The sequence below is a fragment of the Trachemys scripta genome, chromosome 1 (assembly GCF_013100865.1).
Source record: "Trachemys scripta elegans isolate TJP31775 chromosome 1, CAS_Tse_1.0, whole genome shotgun sequence".
NCBI lineage: Eukaryota > Metazoa > Chordata > Testudines > Emydidae > Trachemys > Trachemys scripta.
In genome coordinates this window covers 333,360,627-333,380,468 of record NC_048298.1, presented here as the reverse complement: position 1 = coordinate 333,380,468, position 19,842 = coordinate 333,360,627, and the positions used below count along the sequence as shown (strand labels likewise).

Genomic DNA, 19,842 nt, shown 5'->3' with positions numbered 1-19,842 from the left:
ACCCCCCCCCCCCGAGCGCCGCGCCGCCAGAGCCCGCCCCCGCCCCCCGCCGAGCGCCGCCGGAACGCCCCCCCGCGCCGACAGAGCCCGCCCACCGCTGACTGCTGCGCCGCCGGAGCGCCCCCCCTCCCCACGGAATGCCGCGCCGTGCTCCCCCCGCCGCCCCTTACCAGGTGCCGCCCCAAGCATGTGCTTGGGTGCCTGGAGCCGGCCCTGCTTCTCATCCAGAGTAACATCCTTGCCGCAGTGTGCGTGAAGGCTAGACAGACAGTGGGTATTTGCTCCATGAGTAGGATAGCTGGGCAGCAGCAACTATACTCAGTGACAGATGCAAGGCTCCGAGTCAATCACAATCTTTTCATTGATTTCACTGGGCAATGGAGCAAGCCCTGGGCACTTGGCTTTAGCACCTAAAACTGGCCCTAGTGGTAGGGTGACAGCGATCACTCGATAGCCACACGCAACTTGGCTATCCTGGCATACTTGAAGCCTTGCAAATACAGTGTTCCGGCGCTGCTTCTGCTCTCCCATGCCTCTGGATCTATACACGTATTGCTGTAATGGCTCTGAAAATATACTCACTACAGCATTTTTGGTAATAGGACTTCTCACATTCCCCTTGTCTCACTACCAGCAATGGGGACCCAGGATACATCGCCAAACTGGGACCGTTTCTATGTGCCAAGCAATTTCCAGATTACAGAGAGAGAGTCTAACTAGCCTCACTTATATGGGCCAGGGCTGCAGTTAAATTAATTGAAGGTGAAGCACAAATGGATGCATGGCGTTTGGCTGCAGTTGGGGGGCTGTGAACAAAATAACCCTGCATTTAAGTCACAGTAGTCAAAGTCACAAAGCTCTCCCTTGCTAACAGGATACTGTTGAGCCTATGCAAAGAATCAGGCTATGAGAGCCAACAACCCCTGCCTAGTGCTCCTTCTGTGCAGCGTGTGGGATCCCGCATTCCCCCCCCCCCAAAACACAGTAGCTCTCGCCATCCTGCATCACAGGAGGCGCCTACTCACCCCTTTCTCCTCCGTGGGTCACTAGGAGTCTCCCAGAGGGGAGTGTGAAAAAGGACATCACCAACTCCACCCATAGACATAAAAGAGGATTCATAGATTTTACAGCCAGTTGGGGACCATGACAATCATCTGGTCTGACCTCCTGCATCACAGAGTAAATGTGGCACTGGGTAACTTGACCAAGGCCACGGGGGAGTCAGTGACAGAGCTGTGGTTAGAACCCAAGTCTCCAGATTTCCACGTCCATCCTTAAACCACAAGAACAGCCTCCCTTGCCAGTGTGGGTGTGAAGAGGATGCAATTGTTATGTGAGGTTATTGGCATGTGGCTGCAAATCCTCCAAATTGGAAGACAGAGCTCTGACCTGGAAGGAACAAAAACAAACTGGGCCTGGCTATAGCTCATGGTTCTGATCACTGTGTTGTGTCACGTTTAAATGAAAATCATTGAGTTGTTAAATACAAACTCCCCATGAATTAATGAGCACATCACAACACATGTAGCATTGCCAATCCCAAGTGTTCAAAATTCAGGAGTCAGCCCGCTACACATCCGGAGGTTGGCTTAAAAGCCTAGAGTGGTTTTTCTTTTAGAAATAATAGGTCTGGAGTTCTTTTTCTTTGCATTCTAGTTTCTGAGCCTCATGTCCCCTTTTCGAGCATTTCTCTACAACCATGAGGCTGTAAACTGACTTTTGTTTTAAATGAAAGCTGTGCCCTCACATAATCACCTGACTCCAGGAGCTGGGGCTTTAAGAAAAACACCAAATATCCTGAGAACTGGCAACACTGCAGGGTGATTAACCATTGGAACAAACTACCAAGGGAATTGGTGGATTCTCTATCTCTTGAAGTCTTCAGGGCTCAGAACAGGGGTAACTGGGTGAAATTCTATGGCCTGTGCTGTACAAGAGGTCAGGTTAGCCAAACTAATGGTCCCTCTGATCTTAAAACATATGTAGTGTCATGGGGAGACTTCCCCAACCGCTCCAATCCGGGAAACACAGTCCCCTTAAATCTTAAGAAGTCCCCCAGAAGTCACTTCCCCCTCTGTGCCTCATGTTTCCTCCCCTGTTAATTGGCAAATCCATGGGCTGGGACTGCACCCCCAACCTCACCCCACCTCCACTCCTGCTCCACATTCACAGACCGACCAGGACAAGCCACACCCGCTCTTTCGTGCGACTGCTACAGAGCCACACACGGAGATTACTGAGTAGCAGCAGATACCACCTCCTCCCGAGCCGCCCGGGGCCCTGCCTAGCACATAAGCAAAGCTTCAGGTGTTTGATCGAGGAAGGGAAGTCCAGCCCGCCTTAAAGCCCAAAAGAAAGCGGCCTTCAAATAAAACAAGCCCCCAACCCCCACAACTCGTGGAGAATGAAAGTGACCTTTAGAAGAGACAAGCCCAGTTCCATGAAAAATGCGGCAGACGTGCTAAGTGTGAGCATGGCCCACAGTAGACATGTTTTGACGCTGCCAGTACAGTGCATTAGGAGTGGCTCATATTCAGGGCCGGCTTTAGGCCAATTCCACCAATTCCCCCGAATCGGGCCCCGCGCTTAAGAGGGCCCCGAATCCAGTGGCAGGGCCGCCCAGAGTGGGGGGCAAGTGGCAGAGAATCCCTTCCCTGGCTAGAGGCACCTTTTTAATTTTTACTCACCCGGCGGCGCTCCAGGTCTTTGGCAGCGGGTCCTTCACTCGCTCCAGGTCTTTGGCGACACTTTGGCAGCGGGTCCTTCAGTGCCGCCAAAGACTAGGAGCACGGCCCGGTGAGTACAAGCTCCACGTGTTTTTTTTACGTGGTTTTTTTTTTTTTTTTGGTCATCCCTGTCGGGGCCCCATTGAAACTGTTCGAATTGGGCCCCGCACTTCCTAAAGCTGGCCCTGGCTGCTGCTGGTACCCCAGTGGGGGAGGAGGAGGAGGAGGAGGCACTTACCGTACAGGGTGGGCTGTACCCGCACCAGCCCCGCACCCCCTGACCTGCCCGCACCAGCCCCTGTCTCCAGCCAGCTCCACACCCCCTGCCCTGCCTGCAGCCAGCCCCACACCCCCTGCCCGCAGCCAGCCCCTGCCGCACCCCCTACCTGCACCAGCCCTGCACCCCCTGCCCTACCGCTGCCCACAGCCAGCCCCGCACCCCCTGCCCACAGCCAGCCCCTGCTGCACCCCCAGCCCTGTCTCCAGCCAACCCCTGCCGAACCCCTCTGAGGACCTGCCTGAAGCCAGCCACCCCCAGACTCCCCCTGCCCGCACCAGCCCTGCACGCCCTGCCCTGCCCACACCAGCCCTGCACCCCCTGCCCTGCCTGTAGCCAGCCCCGCACCTCCTGCCCTGTCTCCAACCCCTGCCGCACCCCCCTGCCTGAAGCCAGCAAGTCCTGCACTCCTCTGTCTCCAGCCCTGCCAACCCATGCCGCACCCCTCTGCGGCCCTGCCTGAAGCCAGCCAGCCCACCCCACACACCCCTGTCGCCAACCAGCTCCGCACCCCTTGCCCTGCCGGCAGCCAGACCCTACCTCCAGCCAGCCAGCCCCATGTCCAGTGGTGCCCTGCAGTTCCCAGGGCAGTAACCCTGCACACCTGCTTCAATGAGGAGGGTAGGGAGCAGCTGGGACCCACATATGTGCATACCCTAGGGTGACCAGACAGCAAGTGTGAAAAATCGGGACAGCGGGTGGGGGTAATAGGATCCTATATAAGAAAAAGACTCCAAAATCCGGACTGTCCCAATAAAATTGGGACATCTGGTCACCCTTGCACACCCCCAGGGAGTGGGGGGGACCCACGCATGTGAAATGGAGCTCATTTCTAGTTCAGGGCCATCTTTTTAAGAAAGAACTTTAGGTAGGGTTAACATACATCTGTATTTTCCCGGACATGTCAGGCTTTTTGGTTCTTAAATCGCCGTCCGGGAAAATTCCTCCTGGGAAAATACTCACGTATGGTAACCCTATTGGTACAAAAAAATACATACTGTGGCACATCCCTTAAATCAGAATTTTTTATAGGGAACCGGTTGCTAAGAAATGAAAGTCTTTTTTTTACGTTTTTTTTTTCAAGTCATCCCTGCTGGGCCCCGCCGAAAATGTTAGAATTGGGCCCCGCACTTTCTAAAGCCGGCTCTGCTCATATTTGATTACTCCGTGCTCTGTATATTTATGCCAGTGGTTGGGGAGAGGGCACTGCCTGTACTTAGTGTAACAGACCGTTCCACTGATGTCCCTGACCTCGTCCATGGCTGGGAGCCGGGCAGCTGGCCAGGCGGGTTTTTCGGTATGGCTGATCGGCTCTCCACATTACCACCCCGCAGCCGCACCACCGCACAAACGGGGCACGTGGGTCCCCTTCTATGCACTCCACTGTTCCATCTCGCCCTTTTGGCTGCCTCGGAAACCTCAGGGCCGGTTACCATAGATACTCGCGGACTCTGCGACAAGCTCCACTGCTTCGCTCAGACGGGCTCATTTATCCACTGGACACATGGCATCCCTGGCTTGCTACGCTGCCTGCCAGCAATTCACTATGCAGCCGCATGCAACCAGAGCCAAGTCCTTTAAAATGACAGGGGCTCCCTCCTTCATGCAACCTGCTCAGCTCTCTTATTGCTTAAGGATCGGTCCATAGGGATTTCAGGGATATTTCCTTGGCACTTGTGCCAGGTACTTTATCATCCTGATTCAAAAGTCTCCTTTTCTCTAAGCTTCCCAGGACTCCCAATACACCAGCTGACTTGTCAGTCTCTCTAGAGTGGACAAGGATTCCCAGACTGCATGAATGGGAATTCAGATGACCCTGCTCACTCATTATCTTCCATCCCTTGGGAAGCCATGCACACCTGGGCAAAGGGAGGGTGAAGTGCTGAGAGCAGAATGGTAAGGTGTTACCCAGATGTAAATGAATCCCCAAGGCAGTGGGAAATCAGCCTCTCTCTCTCTGGGGCCGGATTCTTCTGTTATACTAGTTTTACTCCAGTGTAACTCCACTGATTTCAAGAGATTCACTCCTGATTTACACCAGCATCAGTGAGAGGGGAAGTCAGGCCTGCAGGAGAGTTTAGGACACGCTGGACCCAGTTCTGGTCTCACACCAGGGCAAGTCAGACCCATGGGGCATCACACTCACAACTGGCATGAGAAGAGGGTCATTATCTACAGTACAGTGCATGAGATTTAAGGTCGGGTGGCTCCCCGTTCCAGGAAGTTCACAAATACATCACCAGCCCCATCTATTTGTCCCTGAGCTACCAAGTATGACTAAGAAAGGGCTAGCTGTGTTTTCAGTTCTCCCTATGCTTCCAAAGAGAGCTGCTACATGGATTTTTTTGAAAAGTCCCATTTGCACTTGACTATCATATTGCTGTATTCAAGGGCAGGGGATGCAAATCAAAAGTGGATATTGACTTAAGCCCAGGTTTCTGAATTCAGTCCCTTCACTAAGCAGCTGGCAGGCACCGGTTCAGAATGGGTCCACAGGGATTTCAGTATGGCTTAGATAGCATGGTGAGGGGCGTGGTGAAAGAACTGTAATAGATAGAATTTGTACATTCTGTTCTCTGTCCTGTGAAGAATTCCTGGTTCACTGAAATGTGACATCACAGCTAGAAGCAGTCTCACTCTGTCTGTGCAATTTGTGGCATTTGCCATATCCAAGAGACCTTCAGCATGCTAGGAAAAAAACCCGGAGATTTCTGAACAAAGGAGAGTTCAGACCAAATTTCCTAAATTAAGCTAAACCAATTTAAATGAAGTGTAAACTGGTTTATTTGCCTCAACATTAGGGGTTGTATACATTAGGAATGGGTTTAGAGGCCATGCTGGGGCAAGGGATTTCTGGTGTCAGGGACCCAGGAGTTTGGGGCATTGTCTTCCCCCCTTGCAGATTGTATCTGAAGGACCTGCTGAGGCTGTGAGTTTGAGTGCAGGCTTTCTGGCAGGCATCTATGCACAGTGGCACCTGCTACATTTTGGCATTCTGCCTTAAGAATGTTTTCAGGTGCTTAGCTACCCCTGCTCCTCTGTACCAAAATGGAAGGCTGATCATCCACGGAGAAATAATGTGCACCCCTGACCCAAAGTGATTAACTCACAGTCCATCTCCCGCTCCATGCCTCTGATCGCAGTAGGCTCTGTGGCCTGGTTAATGGGAAGGAATGAGAAGAAAATGGACAGGGAGGAAGAAAGCATTAACTCACACCCTGAATAATTAATCACAGAGAATTCCTCATATTCAACCAAACTCTTTCTTTCTTTCTCTGTTAACCATCATGACCGGCATTCCATAATGGGCTTAATTACCTACCCCATCTGCAAGGGGTACAGGATCAGGGCCAGCACGGGTGACTCCCTCTACAAGCAGGGAGAAGGCAGAACAAGGGAACTGGTTTATACTAATGATATTGTGATGTTTCTGCACAGCACTCCTCCTTACGTGTCAGACTGGGAGCAGACTCTCTTCAGACACAAAGCTGCTTTCTATGGCATTAGCAGCAAATGGGAATCAACCATGTTTTTATTTCTAAATAACCTTCCCCCCCACAGCTGTGACCCACTGCACCAGCATGAGAGCAGAGCTCAGTGGACCTGCTAGCACTCCACAGCCCCATGGAGGCTCCCTCTCTTGGCCAGATTCCCAGCTGGTGCATGTCAGAATAGCTCCATTTATTTAGCTCTGTCAAATTACACCAGCTGAAGATCTAGCCCCTTCGCATAGATGCTGTGATTGGCAGGAGGGGTATTCACGCTACTGCCTCCTGGAGCGGCAGGAAGTGCACCACAGAGTATCTCGCCCTCTGCAATCAGGATAGCTCCAGAACTGCTCCACTCCCCAGAAAGTGCCTCTGGTGAGAAAAGAGCATTCTTCACCCTTTATATCTTAGAAGTTAGACAAGCACCAAGAATCAAACAACAGGTCAACTTCTGATACCTACCTTTAAAGCGAATGAAAAGCAGCAGCAAAACAATATTTGCAAACCAAAATAGTTTGCCAGGTCATTTATAACAGAATACCTGGCCATTCTCCAGCAAACACATCCGCGAGACTGGATGGATAAACAACACTCTAGTTCTCATTTACATGGAGGGGGGTGATCCTGCAGTGCCCTGCATGCAAAGTCCCACTGCAGTTCAGCCCTATATTGTACAGTCCACACAGAAGAGACAACACAGCCTTCCTTGCTATCGTTAGCAGCATAGTAACAAATGCTGAAACAGATCATCTGACTCGCAGCTCCACCAGGTCTCTGTGCTGATATTTTTCGAGTTAAGAGATAAATGATAAAGGCCTTGCGCGAAGCGATTGCCAATCACTCAAATCATAAGCCTTCTGGCAGCAACAGACAGTTCTATCCAGTGCTAAACTGCAATGACACGCTTTTGTTCTTATAATACAATAAAGAGGGGCAGTGGGCTCAAAGGGTCTGAATTTAAAAACTGGGAGCCTGGAACATCTGAGTTCTAATCTCTACCACTGACTCCAATGCATGACCTGAGGTAAGTTATTTGAAAGCCCAGCCTCAGTTTCCATACCTATAGCAATAATTATATTTTGCCTCACCACAGCGCCTTCCATCTGAGACTCTCAAAGCACCCTATACATGGGGACACTAATGACTCTGCTTCACAGGGGCATTGTGAGGGCGAATTAGGTGTTGTCTCACAACAACTGATGCAAAGAGAGTTTATTGTGCTGACTCAGTGCTTTGCCAAGCTAAGGGTTCGGTCCTGCGTGTTAGGCTCTGGCCCTCGCCGGGGTGGAACACATCGCCCTGTCCCCGAGGAAGGTCCAGGCGGCCTGGTGAAGGTACGGATCGGCGGGCAGCGATCGATCCAGTGGGGAAATCGATTTATCACGTCTAGTCTAGACCCGATAAATCGACCCTTGAGCACTCTCCCGTCGACTCCTGTACTCCACCCTGCGAGAGGCACAGGCGGAGTCGACGGAGGAGCGGCAGCAGTCGACTCACCACGCTGAAGACACCACAGTAAGTCGATCTAAGTACGTCGACTTTAGCTACATTATTCATGTAGCTGAAGTTGCGTAACTTACATCGATTCTTGCCCCCTCCCCCCCCACAGTGTAGACCAGGGCTCAGGGATACATTATGTGCTCCACTCTGGGACCATTCAATTCTTCCAGCCAATGGTGAGGATCTTGGGGCCACTGCCTCCCCTCACTTAATATCTTCAGCTAGGGATAAAGTAAAGCAAGACGTGGCGCTTGATTAGAGTATTAGTATTTCCAAAGCAAAGACCTGCTCTGATGGCAGGGAGGTAGGAAAACCAGAAGTCATGATCCGAAGGGGTTAGAAGATAAACAAACCATGGAACACCCATTCTAAATGTAAGCATAAGGCGAGGGAAAGTCCCGCTCTCTAAATTAGCTGCTCCTGGCCTTTATTTCCATTCTTTCTTATTGTTATTACAGGAGCATGTTGAGCACTCAACACAGGTCAGAGCCCCATTGCCTTAGGCATCCACACACACACACACACACACACACACACACAAAATTTATATATCACAGAACTGGAAGGGACCCTGAAAGGTCATTGAGTCCAGCCCCCTGCCTTCACTAGCAGGACCAAGTCTAACTAGACAAGACAGACAAAGGGTAGGAGGGGAAACAGAAGTGAAGTGACTCGACAACACATCAGAGCGGAGACTAGAACCCAGATCTCCTGAGACCCAGTCCAGTAGTCCACTTCATGCCTTCCAAAGAGCCCTCTGCAAGTTCAAGCACAAGTTGGGCTCAGTGCAGGAATGTGTGGTTAAAATCTTTGGTCTGTGGTGTGCAAGAGGGCACACTAGATGAACATCATGAATCTTGTGTCCTTCTCCCACTTCTGTTTTCATGCCTTCTGCCATGGCGGCCCTACGCACTCCTCCGTGCGGTCACACAGGCACTCATTCAAATCCTGCACATTGCAGGCCACAGAACCTCACCCACCCACTCCTGTAATAGACCCACAACTTCTGACTGAGTTACTAAAATTCACAAATCATGATTTAAAGACTTCAAGTTAGAGAGAATCCACTATTTACCCTAGTTTAAACCTGCAAGTGGCCCATGCCCCATGCTACAGAGGAAGGCAAAAAACAAAAATCCCAGAGTCTCTGCCAATCTGACCTGGGGGAAAATTCCTTCCCGACCCTAAATATGGCAATCAGTTAGACCCTGAGCATGTGGGCAAGACCCACTAGGCAGCCAAGCGGGAAAGATTTCTTTGTAGTAACTCAGAGTCCCATCATACCATCAAGCTCAGTCTTGAAGCCAGTTAGGTTTTTTGCCACTACTACTCCCCTTGGAAGGCTGTTCCAGAACTTCACTCCTCTGATGGTTAGAAACCGTCATCTAATTTCAAGCCTAAACCTGTTGATGGCCAGTTTATATCCACTTGTTCTTGTGTCTACATTGGTGCTTAAGTTAAATAATTCCTCTTCCTCCCTGATATTTATCCCTCTGATGCATTTATAGAGAGCAATCATCTCTCCCCTCAGCCTTCGTGTGGTTATGCTAAACAAGTGAATCTCCTCCCATAAGGTAGTTTTTCCATTCCTCTGATCATCCTAGTAGCCCTTCTCTGCACCTGTTCCAGTTTGAATTTATTGTCCTTAAACATGGGAGACCAGAACTGCACACAGTATTCTAGATGAGGTCTCACCACTGCCTTGTGTAATGGTACTAACACTACCTTATCTGTACTGGAAATGCCTCACCTGATGCATCCTAAGACTGCATTAGCCTTTTTCACAACTGCATCACAATGCTGGCTCATAGTCATCCTGTGATCAGTCGATACACCCAGGTCTTTCTCCTCCTCTGTCACTTCCAACAGATAAGTCCTGAGCTTATAGCAAAAATTCTTACTGTTAGTCCCTAAGTGCATAACCTTGCACTTTGCACTGTTAAATTTCATCCCATTTCTCTTACTCCAGTTTTCAAAGTCATCCAGATCTTCTTGTATGATATTCTGGTCCTCCTCTGTATTGGCAATATCTGTCACCTTTGTGTCATCTGCAAATTTTATTAGCGCACTCCCACTTTCTGTGCCAAGGTCATTAATGAAATGACATTTTCTGTAAGGCCTACAGCCATGAACCCACCTCAGTCAGCTGCTTTCTTCATCCCAGGAATAGAAGAGGGAGGAAAGCAAAGTAAACAGGGAGAAGGAATAAAGAGGGAAAAGAAAACCTGCAAATTGTACCACTGCAGAATCAGGGCCCTAGTTTATAAAGACAGATTTTAAATAATAAATAAATTCATTAAAATACAGTCACATAGCAAAGCCACTAAGACACATACACAGACCTGAGCCACCATGTCTGATTACTCTTGTCCTCCCTTTCCCCTGTCCCTCTCCTTTGTTTATTGCTCTCTTATTGCATCAGGCTTAAAATTAGATTGTAAGCCCCTTGTGACTTTTGTTCTGCAAAGCACCAAGGCCCTGAACAAATAACAAAGAAATCGTCAAATATGCCGTGGCTCACAGGATCAAAGACCATCACGGCCGGGAATCTTCACAAACAAGTCACTGCTGATATTGGGGGCGGGGGGAAGAGAGAGGTTCTTCTGTGTGAAGTTGATCAGTCCGGGTAACAGACTAGACAGACAGGCGATTGGAACAGGTAGAATAGATGGATTTAAGAAAAGATGAACATACACCTCACATCTAATAACAACTTACTGGGTGTGCAGGCTGAAAAGTAGCAAGCAGCAGGAGAATCAGATGTTCTCTGCATCTTCAGTATGGGAGATGCTGAGTGACTTAGTCCGAGGTCGCACAGTGAATAAGGGGCTATGCAAAGACGGGAGCACCAAATCATTCTGTCTCCCAGTTATATAGGTTGGGTGACCCCAATCCACAGAGCCCTGATTGGCTGGGGATGGGCAGATGGGAAGCTGGCCTCTCCATCCCCCACAGATGGTTGGGTAGAGAGCTGGCCAGAAATCCCGCCCCTCCTGCCAGCTCTCCTCTGATTGGAGGTTAGGGCCTTAATCCAGCTCTGTGGACCCCAGGCTGGAGGGGCCATTGAGACTGTGTATGACTGTTGGAGGCAGAGTTCCTGTTCAGCATCTGGGATTATATCACACGCCCATTGACTGTTCTCTGCCATGGCAACAGCGTTCAGCCCATGCTGATCTAGTCACTGCAGTGATAGGTGTAAGTGAACCTAGCTGAGATGGGAGCCCCCACCACAGACTGTACTCGCCAGACCATAGTGTTGCCTATTACCTGAACAGGGAGAACAGGCAGGAGTGAACTGGACTCCAGAGTGCAAGAATTCACCTCCCGCACAGCTATGTTTTCAATCTCTTCTGCGGTAGCTCAGCATCAGTTTTCACTCTGTTCGTGTCTGGGAGGTTTTCTTTGTAACCATAAAGGACGGCTGCATACACAATTATTCACCCATTAACCTGCCTGTTCTCCATGGCTTCAGCAGAGCCATAACGTCCATGCTAGTTTTCATTTACATATTAAATAACCACTCAGTACCAAGTATCAGGGGGTAGCCGTGTTAGTCTGTAGCTACAAAAACAACAAGGAGTCTGGTGGCACTTTAAAGACTAACAGATTTATTTGAGCATAAGCTTTCGTGGGTAAAAACCTCACGAAAGCTTATGCCCAAATAAATCTGTTAGTCTTTAAGGTGCCACCAGACTCCTTGTTGACTCAGTACCAAAGCTATCAAACATGTTTTTTCAACATGGCCCATAATGGCTTGAAGGAAACTTTGCTTGGTCTTTCCTTAAATACTGCCAAATCCTATGCTCAGTGACACAGCTTTCAAGGGATTTCACAGATGTAACCGAGAGCAGAATTTGGCCCATACTGTTATATACCCTGCTTTAATAATATCATGGGCCCAGTCTGGGTCCTTATGGGTCTGATCTAAAGCTTGTAGAAGTCCATGGAGACATTCCCATCAAGTTGAACAGGTCCGACATCACTGGTGGATATCAGGAGTAACTGCTGACTTCATTACTCTGGGTTCACCCAATAGTAACAGAGTAGAAATAGATCCCATAAATGTTAATTTACAGAACAGGAGACATTCCTACTGTCCAATGGTTTCAATAAGTACCCATAATCCAGTCATAGTAAGATCGATCAGGCATGTATTACTAACTCAATCTTATCTTCAGAGTCAGAGACAGAATTCTAGACCCAATTCTGAACATAAAAGTGTAGTTCTGAATATGAACTTGCTACTCTATCAGGGTCAGCACTTCCTAAAAGGTCCCTCTATTTGTTGCTTGTGTACTGGAGGAGGCCAGGCACTGACATCCGTGGCTTTTATGAACTTTCACTTGTTTAGCCTGTTTTTAAAAATGGATTAAAAAAAAAGCCAACCAACCACCCCAGGTTTTTTTTTTTTTTTTTTTTAATTAATGTTAGCAAATTATATCTACTGTTCGAGATCAACACCATGACAATGCTGGTCAAAAGTTTTTCAACAAAACTTGAGGGGAAAATGCCCTGTTAACCGAAATGAGAATTTTCACACACAAAAAACCCCAACCCTTTCATTTTGTTCAAAATTTTTCATTTTTCAGTGAAAATTTTTTGAATGGAGTTAATTTTTTTAACACATTAATTTCATTGGGATGAGGGGGGGGATTTTTTTTTCCCCAGTGAGGAAAAAATAAAAGATGAAAAATTCCCACTCTATTTTTTCCCCACAGGGGTGGGGGGGATGAAGTGAGTGCAAGCTTTTCCCCACCAAAATATAGGGATTTTTTTTCATGAAAGTTTAAAAAAAATTGCTTCAACATTTTTCATTGATAAAACCAAAATGTTCTCTCTTTTTTGAAATTTTTCACCCAACACATTCCTCACTTTCTCACCTGCTTTAATCAATAGGTCCTGTGGGTTGTAATACTTTGGTGTCATTTCAGCTCTTGGTTGATACACAGGAGGTCTTACTAGATGATCAGATGGTCCCTTCTGGCCTTAAACGCTATGATTCCATGACTCAATGCCACTGCTAAATTGTATGCACATTTAGATTGACTGCTCTGCCACAACCTTCCTTGGGAAAGTCACTTGGTCTCTCTGGCCTCAGTTGCCCATCTGTACAATGGGGATAATTGCACTCCCTACCTCACAGGGGTGCTGTGAGGATAAATGCATTGAGAGATGCTCAGCTACTAAGGTAAGAGGGGCTATAGATGTCTGTAAGAGGGCTCCATTCACCAGCAAGAGTTTTCCAAGCAGCTGAAAACCACAAATTTGGTTTCTTCCACCCAGCTCATTCATCTGATAATTGGACAAGTCATGTAGGCCTGTTTTTTTCCAGTCAGGCTGCAGAGCAGAAAGCCAAAAATGGGTTCAATCACTGAGTATCATACACGAGTACTTCCCCCTCCATTCAACCATGGCTGATGATCACAATTGGTTTTAAAATAAAGCTAATCCCCCTTTGAACTGGATCACTGGGGTCAGACCCTGCCACTGTCAGTCACGTACCTGTGCCTGGCTGGCCAACCCAGCTCAGTTGCTTTTATTTGGCTACCTTTTGCCGCTGCAGAGCATCTTTCTTCGTTCAGTTAGTCAAATGCCCCATTTGCTTGCTGTGGTTTTGTAAGGACTCTCCATTGCTGGTAGGGGGTGTGACAATGCGGTTCTGGCGGAACCCAACTGAGAGTGCCAACTCAGGACAAATTGCTCAAATAGGGCAGTTACAGCCCAAGGCTGGGGTTTTTTCCACCTCTAAGGCAAACCAAACCAGCCAGACTAAGAGGACTTCAGTCTCACCCCACTGGCTAACTGCAAGTCTCACAAGCAATCTCCTTAGACACTCCAGTTTCCCAGTATTACCACCAGTACCACTCGTTATAGGGACAAATGGTTATGAAAACCAATACCCCAGTAAAAGAAAAAGGTTCTCCTGATCCCAAAGGACCAAGCCCCAGACCCAGGTCAATATACAAATCAGATCTTACCCACAAATCACGCTGTTGCCAATCCTTTAGAATCTAAAATCTAAAGGTTTATTCATAAAAGGAAAAAGATAGAGATGAGAGTTAGAATTGGTTAAATGGAATCAATTACATACAGTAATGGCAAAGTTCTTGGTTCAGGCTTGCAACAGCGATGGAATAAACTGCAGGTTCAAATCAAGTCTCTGGAATACATCCCCAGCTGGGATGGGTCATTCAGTCCTTTGTTCAGAGCTTCAGTTTGTAGCAAAGTCCCTCCAGAGGTAAGAAGCAGGATTGAAGACAAGATGGAGATCAGGCATCAGCCTTATATAGTCTTTTCCAGGTGTAAGAACACTCTTTGTTCCTACTGTGGAAAATTACAACAAAATGGAGTCTGGAGTCACATGGGCCAGTCCCTGCATACTTTGCTGAGTTACAAGGCGTATCTGCCTTCTCTCAATGGGTCCATTGTATAGCTGATGCTTAATGGGCCATCAAGCAGGCTAGGCAGAGCTAATCTCAGCTTGTCTGGGATGTCACCCAGAAGCATAGCATAAGTTTGCCATACAGACAGTATAGAGCCAATATTCATAACTTCGACTACAAAACTGATACATACATATAGACAGCATAATCATAACCAGTAAACCATAACCTTGTCCTAGACACCCCATTTGACCCCCTTTATACAAGATTTGGGTGCCACTACAGGACCTTGGTTGCAACAATGATCTATATGGTCCCAGTTTATGTCAATAACGTCACACCCCCAACGCAAAATTGATGCAGGAAGGGATGACACAAACATCACTGACTGCATCCCAAGAGCTCCCCATCCTGGGTTCTGTCTCACTACAGCTAGTATTGGGTTAGAAGCCGTACCAGTGTATAACAGAAATGGTTTATTAAAATCATGTTCAACCACATGATTGAACCTCTTTACAAACTCAAGGTAACACTTAGTTAGAACAATAGTGGATTGGATCTGCTCTGGCAGCATGGTTCCTGTATGTGCCATGTGATCTTGCCAAGAGCTAAAGAAAACTGCTACTTTATCCATACAAGCTCGGGCAAATGTTTGGAACCCAATTAACATCGAATAAATGCAGATATTAATGTTCTTCATAGTCCAGGAATCTTGGCATTTAGCCATGAAAGCAATATGGTAGTGTGCCTCAGTCTTCCTTTTCATACAGCACATTAGGTCTGGAATGTCCTTTCCCCTGTGAAAAGTTCCCATATTGTTTATAGGCATGAACTGTGAAACCCCAGTGTAACAAGGCCTTTTAACATAACGTGTGTTTTCATGTATTCCTTTTAACATGTTCAAGGGATTCTCCAAAATATTAGGCACATTGTTAATTACAAAATTTAGTAATAACAACAAGTTCATTGCAAGTGTCCATCTACAGTCATGTTTGTCATGCCACACCTTTGGCTCAATACCATTTGAGTTTGGGCATTTTAGGGTTAACCTGTGGCTTCCCTTTGCAAAATTCAGTGTTCTCTTTCCTCCTTGTCCTGCAGGATCAAACCCCGATTTCTCTTGCTTAACAGAATTCACTGGCTGATGGGGTGGGCCCTCTGTGCTAACAGCTATTAGCAAGTCCTTCCTTTCCCAGCCAGGCAAGTAATTTGCACTACCCCAGACCAGAGCCAGTCCACCAGTTTTCATATTCGTAACTGCTATCATCTCCAAGGCTGGACTCTGTCTTAAAGAGATACCACACAAATCCAAAGAGTCTGCGGGTGAGAGGTTGCTTGCTCTCCCCCGCATCCTCAAGCATTTAGCCATAAAACTGCTCTGCTCTGACACATCAGTAACCAAATCTGTCCTCAAACCCTGAAGCACAAACTGCTCATTTAAAGAATCAGAAAGGAGACATTCCTGTTCCAACACCATTGTCTCCCCAACAAGTTGGTCCCACACAGCCACTTGGTTATAGGGATGCCTCAGTTCCTTAACAACTTTTACTTCCTCTGAGACCTTCTCAAAGCTACCCACACTGGATCTTTTAAAAGGAAAGTCAGAGGATCCATTCACAACAGACATTTTTTGGCTGCTAGGAACTGAAACTTCCTTGATTAAATCACTCTCACACCCTTCAGTTGCAGGGAACTGCTTGCACCGAGTACCATGAGGATGCCTTTCTCCAGGAGCTTTTCTAAGCAGCAATTCACCCCTCACAGAAATTCTGCCCTTACCCTCTTCACCTAGGGCTTGCTCTAAAGGCACACTTTCCTGAGCAACAACAGACTCTGTCTGAGTCTTACTTACATTCAGGATCACCTTTGGCCCATCAGGCAGATCTCTACACAATCCCCTTTCAGGTGAACCCATAGACTTCCTAGATAAAAGGTTAGAAATACTTCCCTTCTCTTTGCCACACACCAGCTTAGGAATTTTTTCCTTTTTGCTACAAGTTGTTAAACTGTCCGTAGGTAACACAACCAGATTACCTTTCTGCTCTCCTTGTGCCCTGGCTAGGGTATCACCCTGATCAGACAGAGTTGTTACACGCTTCTCCAACCACACATGAGCAACAGGCCCAATACAAGCATCAGAATTGTCTGGTCTCTGGGATTTTGCTAAGACACTACCTGGATGCAACCTAGTTACGGTGCCATTCTCCCCAGCAGATGCAAACTTAGGACCATTCCCTTCCTGGGCTTTAGTTGAATCCAGAACCAACTCTGAGACAACTAAATTACTCTCAACCATCACAGGCCGAAAGGCACCTTCTGTCTGCTCCACAGACAAAAAAGAGTTGGAGACGCATTTTCCTTTACTAGACATACAGTTTGGGATTTCATTTCCCTTGTCCCAGCACACCGGGCTGTTCACAGACAACTGCTTGGAGACTGGGGTAGCTTCCTCCATAGGCAAGTCAATACCCCTGACAGACACAGGCACATTTCCTCCACTGTCACTATTCTTCGCACAGGAAACAGATAAGGTATAGGGACACTCATCTTCCACTCTCCTTGCCTTCCCAAACTGCTGACTAGATAAAGCCATCAGCTCACAAGACTGCCTAGGCTCATCCAAAATCTCCTCGTTCTCCTCTCCCTTCGCTTGATCTAATTCCAGATTTACTTCTGAGACATTAGATAGATATTCAGAAACTTCATTCACAGCCAAACAGCTACTTTCCAAAGACAAACTTTTGGAGAAACCCTCCATAGGCACAACCTTAGGATCAATCCTCTCTTGTGCCTGGTTTGTATTAACTTGACTGACCATAGCTTTAATATCATTTCCAATCATAATATCCTTAGGGATTATGTCTTTTACTCCCACAACCATGGTGCCCTCCAATCCCTTCCATTTCAGGTGGATTTTAGCCAAAGGCACCCTGACAAAATACTTAGACAAGGCTACAACAGTTACATCTTCACCTGGCAAATAATCTTCCTTCCTGACAAGACTTGCTTTAACCAGAGTAATATCTGCTGCGGTGTCCCTCCATGCCATACACCTCACTCCATTAACTTCTGCACTGCTAATAAACTCTGCATTATTTCCCCCATATTTAGCTCTAATGTGAGTTTTAAGGTCAAATTCTTCCGAGACCACAGAAACAGCATTTGCACACAGGGCCCCAATGCTGGGCTCTGTGTGGCTTGCCTGTGAGTTTACAACAACAGGGTTAGCATTGGCCGTGGCATTTGGGGTTGCTGGTTTTGGGCCGCCCTTCAGTGTCGGGCAGTCTGGTCTCATGTGGCCCAGCATACCACAGTGATAGCATGTAACCTGTTCCGTTCTGGGATGTGAGTTCCTACCCCCCGGGCCCCCTTGAACTCCTTTAGAAGAGTCAGGTTTAATTTTAAATCCTTCCCTCCTCTTGAACTGGGGAGAATGGTGATCAGTCTTCCCTGGGGTTTTACACCTTTCTCGAGCCCTGTTTTGGGTATGGGCATCTGCAATCTCTGCTGCCCGTAGGACTGACTCAGGGTCCCTGTCACACACAGCTGCTCTCACATTTTCCGGCACAATGTCTAAGAACTGTTCCAAAGTTATTAAATCCAGCAGTTTTTCAAAACTCCCCTGAACCTTGGCTCCCATAACCCACTTTTTAACAAAACCCATCAGCTTATGAGCACATTCTACAAAAGTACAATCCTTAGACATTTTAAACTCTCTAAACTTAACTCTGTAAGATTCAGGAGTAACCTTGAACCGCCTTAACACAGAATCCTTAAACCGCTCATAATCTAAGGCTTCTTGTTCCCCCAAGTCATTAAATACCTCCCTGGCTTTTCCAGTCAGTCTGGTCAGCAGGACAGGCATTCGCTGACCCTCAGGGATCTGGTACAGATTGCAGAGGCGTTCAAAGGTAGACAAAAACTCCTCTATATCCTCAGTATCATTGTAAATGGGACACATCCTTTCCCAGTTTTTCTCATGGTGGGGGGGGAAGTGGAGTACCAGGTGGGGATGACTTTCTCCGCTCTTCCATTACTTGGAGCTGAAGTCTGGCCGTCTCCTGTTCCATCTTGTGAGTCTCCTGTTCCATCCTGTGAGTCTCCTGCTCAGCAGCGAGCAGCTCTAGACGTCCCTTACGAGCTCTCTCTTCTGCCTCCTTCTTTCTTTGATCAGCCTCTTTCTCTCTCTCAGCAGCCTCTTTCTCTCTCTCTCTTTCTAACTCTGCTATTTTTTGCTTCTCCAGCAATCGAAGCTCTGCTAGCTTCTGTTCATGCTCAAATTGCAGTTTACTTGTCACCCTTTGCATCCTAATTTTTTCTGCATCTTCTGCAGCCTCAGGTAAGGGCTGTGCTCTTGCCCCCTGATCACTGGCTATTAACAGATTTCTCAGTTCTTCCTTTGTAGCTTTCTTTCTAAAGCTTATCCTCTTTTCTGAACACAAATTTTCCAGGGCTTTTTTGCCAAGTCCCTCATATGCTCTTTGCTCAGCCATTGCAGCAGCTCTTTAACCAACAAAACTCTCAATCCCAAAATTCAAATTTGGATAGCGTGGGGTTCTGACCCAAAGCTTAATTGACCTGGTTCTGTGGATCCAAGCACGACTACGCCACTGTGACAATGCGGTTCTGGCGGAACCCAACTGAGAGTGCCAACTCAGGACAAATTGCTCAAATAGGGCAGTTACAGCCCAAGGCTGGGGTTTTTTCCACCTCTAAGGCAAACCAAACCAGCCAGACTAAGAGGACTTCAGTCTCACCCCACTGGCTAACTGCAAGTCTCACAAGCAATCTCCTTAGACACTCCAGTTTCCCAGTATTACCACCAGTACCACTCGTTATAGGGACAAATGGTTATGAAAACCAATACCCCAGTAAAAGAAAAAGGTTCTCCTGATCCCAAAGGACCAAGCCCCAGACTCAGGTCAATATACAAATCAGATCTTACCCACAAATCACGCTGTTGCCAATCCTTTAGAATCTAAAATCTAAAGGTTTATTCATAAAAGGAAAAAGATAGAGATGAGAGTTAGAATTGGTTAAATGGAATCAATTACATACAGTAATGGCAAAGTTCTTGGTTCAGGCTTGCAGCAGCGATGGAATAAACTGCAGGTTCAAATCAAGTCTCTGGAATACATCCCCAGCTGGGATGGGTCATTCAGTCCTTTGTTCAGAGCTTCAGTTTGTAGCAAAGTCCCTCCAGAGGTAAGAAGCAGGATTGAAGACAAGATGGAGATCAGGCATCAGCCTTATATAGTCTTTTCCAGGTGTAAGAACACTCTTTGTTCCTACTGTGGAAAATTACAGCAAAATGGAGTCTGGAGTCACATGGGCCAGTCCTTGCATACTTTGCTGAGTTACAAGGCGTATCTGCCTCCTCTCAATGGGTCCATTGTATAGCTGATGGTCCTTAATGGGCCATCAAGCAGGCTAGGCAGAGCTAATCTCAGCTGGTCTGGGATGTCACC

The 19,842-nt window shown here is 47.5% G+C and overlaps 1 protein-coding gene across 1 annotated transcript in view; it reads right to left on the bottom strand.

Moving 5' to 3' along the window:
- The window catches only part of MAP6 (microtubule associated protein 6), a 59,015-nt gene extending 46,098 nt beyond the window's left edge, over positions 1–12,917 (bottom strand). Inside the window, exons 1-2 of the mRNA XM_034779613.1 lie at positions 12,872–12,917; positions 10,334–10,400 (exon numbers count right to left, since the gene is read on the bottom strand). Of these exons, the coding sequence (XP_034635504.1) occupies positions 10,334–10,400; positions 12,872–12,917 (113 nt within the window). The remainder of the gene's footprint in view (positions 1–10,333; positions 10,401–12,871) is intronic.
- Positions 12,918–19,842: the final 6,925 nt, after the last annotated feature.